This window comes from Ciona intestinalis, chromosome 3, assembly GCF_000224145.3.
Source record: "Ciona intestinalis chromosome 3, KH, whole genome shotgun sequence".
Taxonomy (NCBI): Eukaryota; Metazoa; Chordata; class Ascidiacea; order Phlebobranchia; family Cionidae; genus Ciona; species Ciona intestinalis.
Window position 1 is genome coordinate 6,091,477 of NC_020168.2, and position 10,269 is coordinate 6,101,745.

General features: G+C 34.0%; 2 protein-coding genes across 3 annotated transcripts in view; one reads left to right on the top strand and one right to left on the bottom strand.

Moving 5' to 3' along the window:
- LOC100177554 (oxidoreductase NAD-binding domain-containing protein 1-like) overlaps positions 1-2,278 on the top strand; it is a 4,713-nt gene extending 2,435 nt beyond the window's left edge. For both annotated transcript variants that reach the window (XM_002130412.5, XM_026833808.1), the window contains 3 exons: positions 334-467; positions 521-611; positions 834-2,278. In XM_002130412.5, the coding sequence (XP_002130448.1) occupies positions 334-467; positions 521-611; positions 834-1,103 (495 nt within the window). In that variant the 3' untranslated portion in view covers positions 1,104-2,278. The remainder of the gene's footprint in view (positions 1-333; positions 468-520; positions 612-833) is intronic.
- On the bottom strand, positions 1,977-8,728 carry LOC100180655 (centrosomal protein of 95 kDa-like). Its single transcript, XM_002124032.4, has 16 exons — positions 8,562-8,728; positions 7,979-8,107; positions 7,427-7,645; positions 7,267-7,333; positions 6,666-7,200; positions 6,319-6,467; positions 5,933-6,070; positions 5,678-5,742; positions 5,470-5,615; positions 4,986-5,193; positions 4,581-4,807; positions 4,079-4,306; positions 3,549-3,767; positions 2,447-3,285; positions 2,131-2,388; positions 1,977-2,021 (listed from the first exon to the last, which is right to left on the bottom strand). Exons 1-14 carry the CDS (start codon positions 8,581-8,583, stop codon positions 3,112-3,114), a joined length of 2,526 nt encoding a protein of 841 aa, XP_002124068.1. The 5' UTR covers positions 8,584-8,728; the 3' UTR covers positions 1,977-2,021; positions 2,131-2,388; positions 2,447-3,111.
- Between the last annotated feature and the right edge of the window lie 1,541 nt (positions 8,729-10,269).

Sequence of the window (10,269 nt, forward strand, 5' to 3'; positions counted from 1 at the left end):
TATAAAGGAAGTATGGAGTAGTCAGTATTAACACTTTAACAGATATATATGTATCAGATTTTGCATTAATGCTTGTTTTGGTTTTTATCCTAGTCCAAATGTTTAAAACTAGTATTTTACACATTGATCAAAAACAAAAAAGAATCACTTTGTCAGCAAGTCCACCCTATGTATTCAGAATTCAGAGTATGAATGCATAGGCATCACAAAATGCTCAAATTATGTAAGTAAAATCAATGCATAAACAATTTCACCAACTACACTTTAAATTTACCCCTAATATATATTAATGTATATTGTTATTATCCTTTCTGAATTCTAAAAACTTTCCAGTGCACTGTAGGAAACAAAGTGTCAGTTCGCGTTGGTGGAAAGTTTTTCTACCAAGAAACAAATAAAAAGCACCTCGTGTTGATAGCAGGGGGTGTTGGAATTAATCCACTGTTTTCTATTTTACAACATAGACGGTAAGTTATTTTCATCAGTGCGAGTTATTTTCTTATTCAGATCCGGTTTTCAGGAATTTAACAATTGGAAAATCAAATGGTGTTAATGATCAGCACACAGCACTGGTGTACAGTGCTAAAACATTACAAGAACTGCTTTTTCAGGTAACTATAGTAACTAAATAAAAGTAGGATAGTATCAGTGAACTTATGTCATGTTTAAAGATTCCAAATAACGTTCCTCCATTTTGGTATATAGATATATATTTATGTTATGTATATATTGTACTTTTTACTATACTTTGCACTTTAATTTGGAACTGAACACAAAACAGATAATGGGTACAATTTTACAATATTTTATAATTTGTTGCTATAACTTTACAGGAGGAAATTAGGAAAATTTGCACTGAAATCGGTGCTCAATGTGATTTTCATGTAACTCAAGAAGTCGTTCAAAAACTTTCCGACATTTCTGGAAATTTTAACACAGAAAAGATTTCTGAGAAAAGTTTGTCATTCTCGCTCAGTTCCATAGAACCTGACATTGCTGATTGTTATATTTGTGGACCCCCCAAATTTATTGAAAGGATAGAAGAATATTTATTGCAGTTAGGATATAATCAAGATCATATATTTTATGAAAAGTGGTGGTAACTACTAAATAAAATATAAAACATAATATCGACCTTTTTAAGCTGCGGAAATTTGAATAATTCATATTGTTTAACTTGAATTATTCTCAGCTTATATCCGCCAGTGCTTTTATGCATAAATTTATTCTTTCCATTTTGTCGGTTTCATTGTCCCAATCCAAGACCTGCTGATAAGCATCAATAGCTGTTTGAAATGCTGTTTTAGCATTTCCCAACATTTTAAGCTTTGAGTAAGCCACCCCTAAGTTATTGTGGCACAGTCCATAAAGTCGGTATAAAACAGCGTCTTTCTTGAATTCCAATTCCATTAAATGTATTGCTCTTTGATGCACTTTAATTGACTCTTGATAATGGAAAAGTCTATTGTAACAGAAACCCGTACACTTCAAACATCTGCTTAACTGCCTGCACTTGAAATGTGATTCTATGTTGGTAACAGTTTCAACTGCTCCCGAAATTTCTTGTAACAATGAAAATCCGAAACTGTCAAAGTCATCTTTTTTTCTTGAATTCTTAACAAATGCCACTAGTTCTTGCATGGTGGCAGCGCATACAACCAACTGTTCAATGCACCTTCGTGGGTCACTGTTTTCTTTACAAAGCTGCACTAACAAATGCATTACATTGATAGCAGCAATAATGTCTTCCCGCTCTCCCAGTTTAACTGCCATGTCTCTGCAATCTTTTAATATTTTGTTCCAGTCATCTTCAACGAACTCTTCTTTATGCTTTACTGCCACATTGACCATTTGTTGCAAAACTTGGGGAACATGCTCAGTTTCTTCAAGTCCCACCAAACACTTGGCAATATCTGTCTTCACCTGACACTTGGTAACCCCAACAACTTGTTCATCGAGTCTTTTTAGAATATTTCTAGCTTTCTCATATTCTGATTCTCGTTGGTATGAAGCAGCCATCTCTGCCAAAAGTAAAACACTTGAATATGCTTTGGGTGCATACAGGATAACCAGAAAAACTCTTCCCCCAAAAAGGAGGGAAAACGAAGGTACAATAAGTTACTTACTAACCAAACAGTTTGGGAAGTTGGTAAGCTTCGTTTGCTGATTCGGACATCAATACAGGCGGTAAGTCTCCCTGAGAAATAAAGCGGTTATCTCCACATTCTACAGCGTGTACGCGCATGAATAATTAAATATACCGACACCATACAGATATGACTCGCCTTTGATTTTATGTGTATGTCAATCAAATTTTCGAGTGTCCTATTCCGTGGCAAATGCGATACTGTGATGTCTGAAAGTAAACGTAATCTACACGTTGGGCACCTACAAATATTGTCATTTTAAGTCGTCTAAATTCATATAACAAAAAACTTAGACATACCTATTAGTTTGCCCTTCCTTGAATACATCTGCTGCACAAGAACGACACAAGTTATGTTGGCAAGGCAGTGCAACGATCGGTTTCTTTAACAGCTCAAGACAAATAGGACAAGTTAATTCTTCCTGCATTTGCTCATTCATCTTTACTTTGAACTGCAGTTTTTCTACCTTCGATAAACGCGCGTCTCTAGCTTTTGGTAAACTATATTTGTGAGTTAAAATATTAATCAGCGAACAAGCGTCTGCTTCAATATATGTGTACTTGGTAAACGGTTACAGACACGCACCACTCGGTATGTTTGCTCAAGCCTAAACGCAAACGAACTTTTCACTGTGGTAATATAGGCTGGTAATTCTCTCCACATTTAATATCACCCCGGATACCATGTATGAACCGCTGATTTATTTCCAGTAATCAGAACAATTCCACTTTCAAACGAACCATGTCAGGAAATCGTATCAGTTTCACATGGAATATACAAACCAGTGCCATATCAACTCAAACATTCTTATTCTCTGTTTTATTAAAACGAATTTAAAATACAGCAACCGTTCAAACATTAATCTAAATTATCTGGGGTTATAAAAATAAAACTCTACACTATATTTAAAACAGTGTTTACATTAAAACACATTGCTTAGTATCCAACAGAAACACCACACAATCTATGGAGCTTTAAACTTTGCATGGTACGTGGCCATCTGCAGCTGCCTCCGGATTCTATCAGCTTCCAGTTCCCGATAATAGATATCATGATCATCACGTGCGATTCTTTCTTGTAGTTCGCTTACTTCTCGCTCCATCTTTTCACGAAGTCCAGTCTTCATCTGACGAAGCAACTGTAAGGAGAAAATGGCAAGAACTGCTTCATTAATTGTTCACATGCACTCTCATAATATAGTTGTTTGAGAATTTATTTTAGACTGAAGGTATTCACCACATTATGCAGTCACTAATGCGTTGACAAATCTTAAAAAACAATTACCGACAAAGTTACATTCATATTAGGATAAGAGACAAATTAAGGACATTGTTTTAACTTCTAAACTTGCCTTGACCACGTGCAGATAAACAAGTGATATTTAATTCCCAGCAAACTTACCGTTGTCTGCGCTTTGTCTCTTGTTCTCAGATCATCTTTCTCTTTTTCCAAAGTCTCAGCCAACACAGCAAACTGATCCTTGTAATAATTCTCAAGCGAAGCGATTTCATTTTTCTGTCTCTTCTGTTGTTCATCCCGTTTATCGCGAGCATATGTTCGGATCTCACGCAGTCGATTACGCTGGATTTGAAGACCTTCCTCGAAAAGGTTCTTGAAGAGCTGAAATTACCAACACAGAGGAGGTTACATAAACAAAAATAACAAATACTCTTACTTTGTTCTGCATTGCTGTTGTTAAGCTTTCTCAAAAAAATCTCAGTATGAAAGTTTGCCAGTAAATGCAGTGGCGTAACATTAGGTGTCACCCCTTTTTTTAAAGGCCATTTCTTCTTTAACTATGTGTATAATTACAACAACTTTTCCCAAGTAAAATAAGGTGTAACATAAAGTGTCACCCTAATTTTGAGGGCCTTTTTTTAAAGTCTTAAATATGTACATAAATAAAATTTCACCCAAGTAAAATAACTCACATTCTCTTCCCGTGTCCTCCGTTTCAGCATCCTTGCTTTCATCTGAAGTTGATAATCCCGATAATATCTCCTCACTCTCGCAGTTTGGTTCTTCCGATCCCTCTGCTTCTGCATCGCTTCTCTTCTTCCAGCCAACCTCTCCCTCGCTTCACGAACACGATGCGTGTGATCATGCTCACGCTGGATGATCGCTGTGAGCAGTTGGTGACGTTCATGAGCTTCCTGCAACTGTTGGCAAAAATGCTCAAATTTATTTTCTGAGTTTCTCATGTAAAATTTTTATTTCAAACACAGATCTTATCCCATTTAAATTTGTATGCAAAAAGTGTAATTTTTTCATTTACTAATTTGTTAAGATTCTTGTACCCCCTGGAAGACCTCCTTGCGCCATAGGTGGTATGCATAAGATAGATTGAGAACCAGTGATCTAGCTCAACTAGCTAGCCCTTAATAGTTAATCTACTCAAGTTCCCCTAAACAATCATGTTTAATGAAGACTTACTTGTTTCTCGCTGCTCTTCTTTGCCCTCATGTGGCGGGCTTCGTTTGAAGTAATGACCTCGATTTGTCGAAACTGTTTCTTCCAAGCATTGTTGAGCGTGGTGGGTGAAAGATGAAGACCCGGGAACTCATCCATGAGCATCGGGAGAAGATCATGCTCCCCAATCGTGAGGTTGGATGACAACTTCTTTCGAATCGGACTAGAACCAAGTCTCCTCTTCATACAAACTGGAAGTTGTGAATATGTTTAGACCGATTTTTTTTGATAAAAATTTGTAGCATACACATTAATACTCAGTTACTCACAATACTTTAAAACCTAAAAGTGCTGTTCTGGTTAAAAATACTGAGAAAAAGAGCATTTCAAATTTTAAAAAAAATTTAAAAAATGACCAATCACTCTTACCATTTGTGGTTTGCCATCCTTTTGATCTGGCTGCTGCAGAGATTTCTTTCTTCCTACCAGTTTTCATCTTTTCTTGTTTCCTTTGTTTTTGAACCTCAAGTTTATATTTCTTGTCAGTGTCAGCCGCCTTCTTCACGATAGCTCCCATCTTTCTACGTTCAGAAAACTCAACTTCTTCCAAATGATCCTGATAGCTTTCAGCCAATACCTGTGATAGGTTTTTTAGATTATAAGCATTTGACAGGACACAATCATGTCATGAAAAAAAAATCTTGATTTATTTTCATATCAATAAAATTTTTGTCACTTCTGCTACCAGGCATAATGTAAAATTGTAAAAAATCTTTCAATGGCTCATTTGGTATAAAAAAATGCAGATTTTTTCCGTCATTTTGTCTGCCATCCGGCAAAGTTTTTGTCAGAAATACACAACGCTTTTTTATACCAGATGAGCCATTAATAATATTTTGCCATTAATAAAAACCTTGTTCTTTAAGTTTTGAAGTTCCTTTTCTTTACGTAGTAAGTTTTTAAACTTTTCCAAATCTTTTCCAGTTTTAGTAGAAATGGTGTCTTCAAAGCGAACATTTCGTTGCTTTAGTTTCGTTTTCAAGGAGTCTTGTGTTGTGTCTGCAACAAGATTCAATACATTCACCAACTTAACTTATATTCACCAGGCCAAGTAATCGTACCATTTTCCACTTCACTAGTTAAACCAGTGGTGTCTAAAGTTTCTTCTGTTTGGGGATCCGTAAAACTAAAGGAAAAAACGTTATTACTAACCAATATTTTATACGCATTTGGGGGCAATGACAGTTGTTGTAACACAGATGTTCTGTTTCATACACCTCGTGCCAGCTTACGAGTTACATTACAAGTATGAAACTTTGTGGGTATTGGGTAATTGTTTTTTTTCTGTATGGCCCACAATAACACATTCAGCAAACCTCTGTGTAGTATCAACTGCTGGAGTTGTGAAAAACTTTTCACGGATTTTTCTCGACTCTTCAACAGTTTTCTGAAGGTTTTTCAATAATTCTGCCCAATCTCGCTCGACAGGTGGTGTGATCCTATCTTCCTCCACACTGGAATAAAGAAAATTCATAAATAAGAAACATCACAGGTATAATTAGAGCTATTGGAGTTCCAGTCCACAATTATGAGATTTTTTGAATAATTAAAACATTTTTTGGGGGTCACTGAAAATAAAATCTTGAGTAACACCTCTACATTTGCTTAGCATTTAAATTACAACATGTAAAACTGTAGTTACACAGACAGTGCACTGATATGTATATTTTACCATTGCAAAACGTTTCAAAATAATAATTACCTTGGTTGGTTGAGAACCCTGGTCTCAAAATGATCCGATGCAATCGAACTTCCGTCAATTGGCGTGGTTTTACTCAAATTTGGTTTTGGAATCCCATCAGGGACGTCTTCACCATCGGAGCTAGCGGTGCTAACAGTGGAAGCCGTGTCCTAAATTAAATTCTAGATTTTTACAAACATAAAAACTATTTTACAATAATTTTAGTTGTTTGGCTTTTAAAGCACACAATATTGTACAAACATTACAAGTCTTAGTAAAACAAAATAATTAATTTCTGTCTTTCTTAGCTTGTGCTGTAAATAAAACAACAATTTTAAAAACAAAAGCAATAACAAAATTGTAATTACTTTGGCATCGCTTTGCTGTTTTGTATCAACAAATACTTGGGGTGGTTTGGTGGTGTCTGCATCAGATGTGTCGCTGGTAAAATCACTGACGCTTAGTTCAGTTCCCTTTTTTCTGACTTCCACAGTAACTTTGGGTGGATTTTTGACAGTATAAGTAGACCTAAGGTCCACAGATTTACTCATACCACTTGTGTTATCAATGGGAAGTTTTTCCTTTTGCACAGGAAGTTTCAAAGACTTGGAAAAAGATTTTGTCACATTTCCTAGACGAATAAGTGAATCTGTCTTGTCACCAGAATCCGATAGAGTTTGTTCCAATTCTGTTGGCTCCAAAGTATGTTCCGATATGCTGCCATTTCCTGAAGATTTTAAAACAGCCCAATCGTCCGCTGTGACACTTGATGATTCAGAAGCTACTAGTGGAAAAAACTTATCGCTGGAAATACTCAATTTATCATCAATTGGAGAGGCATTTCTTGGTGTTGTGTCGAGATCCAGCAACTCCTGGGTGCAAACTGAGCTGTCATGATCTTCACTGTAATTAAAGTTAAACCATGTTTATTTATTAGTTAACACTTAATAACTAAATATGTTTAATTACCTCTTGCTTTGATATGAACCTTGAACTGGTTTTTCACTGAGTTGATCTGAATCTATGTCACCTTCATCTGTATTTTAGATTGAACTTAAATGTATTGTATTCCAACACCATTAGTTTAAGCTAACTTTTACATACCAAGTAATTTCACATTCCCACTTACCCCCACTATCACCATTGCTGCTTATCTGTTCCAACATGAATTCCAAAACTCCGTCGAGAATTTCAAGCAGGTTGTATATGGTAACTGTGTCTCCATTGACAAACAGTTTCGGGGACAAATGGCTCAGATCAACATGGAGATACTCATCTGCCAAAGTGTCAATGATGCAAGCTACATTGTGGACTTGTGACTCTTCAGTAATGCAATCTGACAAGACACCTGTTAACATAATATTGATTTAACAAATTATATTTTTCACATATAAATTACATAGTTTTATATGTTGTTTTTACAAAATAAGCATGAAAATAACCTATGGTTGAAGGATGAATTAATTATTATAGTTTTCACATAATTACAAATGTTTAAAATTGTGCTGTTTAAAACATTCTTCATTTCAGCACTAAAAATATTTACGTCAATCCCATATGTATATACGAAAGTATCTATATATATATATATATATATATATATGTATGAAAGAAATTATCTTATTTATCCTCTTGTGAGGGGCAACAAAGTCTATATGACAGTCAACACCATGTGTGTTACCTGTAGGGAGCTCCCCCATGACTGCATAGTACAAACTTAGCATTAAGTCGCTTGTACATTGTGACTTCTCATTAATCTTCACGTTCAGTGAACACTTAATAGAAACAGCATTGGCAAGCCGAACCACATCTACAGGAATGTAAGGTTGGGTTAAACAAAAAGAGATGTGTCTATATTAAATGAATAAATAAATCTAACTTACTTTATCGTTGAGTGGCCGGGATACAACAGTCGTTATAACACGAGTGTTCTGTTTCATACACCTTATGCCAGCTTACGAGTCACCATTTATGTAACTTTACAAATAGCTTATTTACTTTTTATATTGTATAACTGACAATTAGACAACCCATTAGTAACCACTGGGTTAAAGCAATTTCCGTCAAGTGTTTTGCCTATGGATACAAAGCCCACAATGATAGCAGCGACAAGCCTTGAACCCAACACCTCTGGGTTAAAGGCAGATACGCTAACCAACTGTGCCACGGCGGGGTGTTCTAAATTAACGCTTACCAGATCCCGTTAAACGATTGCGAATTATAAAAGATCGGCATTTACGTCTTTCAGAAACACTTTATCTTACCTTCAGCTGTGATCGTTTCCATAGTGAAAACAGCGAATAGTCTCACTAACGAAATACGACTTTCGATAAACTTCTTGTTATGAATTGAACACCGGTCAGGTAACTTAGAATCAAAATATAAAATATTAGAAAAACATCAAAGAATATTTAAATACAACCGCCGTAGCGCTCCCGTTTACGATGTCTATGTGGATGGAAACGTATTTGCAACAAAACTCTACCTTTCTTCGTTAAAACAAAGAGAATAAAGCCAATCTTTCTTTGGTTAAAATCAACCATGGCATTTATATTGGTATTGAGTAATTTAAAAAAAAAATTAAATTAGATAGGTTACGTGTCCCCGGTTAAATGTATAAATAATAAGGATAAGGAAAAGATAGGACAGACGGGACACGGACGAGACACGGACGAGATTTTTATTCTTTAGTTTTTTTGTCGTTTTCGTGTGTCGTAATACTTTGGTAAGACTATAAAAACAACAAAAAATAAAAAATGGACTAAACATGGACGACACAAAAACAAACAAATAAAAACAAAAAAATGAAAAATTGGATAAAAGATGGTAAATACAAGGACAATGAACATGACGAAACATGAAAACACAATGAAAAAATATATTAACAAAACATGAACAAAAGTTTGACAGAGTAAAAATTGACAAAATATAAGCACAAAAAATTACAGATCGTGGGCAGATAAGGGGAAAAAGTTGACAAATCATGGGCAGGTAATAAAACAAATTAACAAATTATGGGCAGATAATAAAAAAAACTGACAAATCATGGGCAGATAATATAAAAAAAATTAACAAATCATGGGCACATGATAAAAAAAATAACTAATTATGTGCAAATATTAAAAAAAAATAACAAATTATGGGCAGATAACGGAAAAAAATTGACAAATCATGAGCGGATAATATAAAAAAATTACTAAATTATGGGCACATAATAAAAGAAATTACAAATCATGGCCACATAATAAAAAAAAATTAAAAAATTATGGGCACATGATAAAAAAAATAAGTAATTATGTGCAAATAATAAAAAAATAACAAATTATGGGCAGATAACAAAAAAAATTACCAAATTATGGGCGGATAATAATAAAAAAATAACAAATTATGGGCACATAATAAAAAAAATTACCAAATCATGGGCAGATAATGAAAAAAATTACCAAATTATGGGCAGATAATGAAAAAAATTACCAAATTATGGGCAGATAATGAAAAAAAATAGACAAATCATGGGCAGATAATGAAAAAAAATTAACAAAATATGGATAGATAATGAAAAAAATTTGACAAATCATGAGCGGATAATATAAAAAAATTAACAAATTATGGGCACATAATAAAAAAAATAACTAATTATGTGCAAATAATAAAAAAAATTACAAATCATGGGCACATAATAAAAACAAAAATAAAAAATCATGGGCACATAATAAAAAAATAACTACTTATGGGCAAATAATAGAAAAAAAAATTAACAAATTATGGGCAGAAAATAAAAAAATTTACAAATCATGGCCACATAATAAAAAAAATAACTAATTATGTGCAAATAATAAAAAAATTACAAATCATGGCCACATAATAAAAAAAATAACTAATTATATGCAAATAATAGAAAAAAAATTAACAAATTATAGGCAGATAAGAAAAAAATTAACCAATCATGGCAGATAATGAAAAAAAAATAAC

Bases quoted from the DNA above. Each gene is read 5' to 3' on its own strand.
- LOC100180655 (XM_002124032.4), bottom strand. From the start codon at position 8,583: ATGGAAACGATCACAGCTGAAG. The intron at 7,201-7,266 runs GTAATTAAACAT...CTTTAATTACAG, and splicing joins GGTTCATATCAAAGCAAGAG to TGAAGATCATGACAGCTCAG. The intron at 6,071-6,318 runs GTAATTATTATT...TCTTTATTCCAG, and splicing joins AGGGTTCTCAACCAACCAAG to TGTGGAGGAAGATAGGATCA.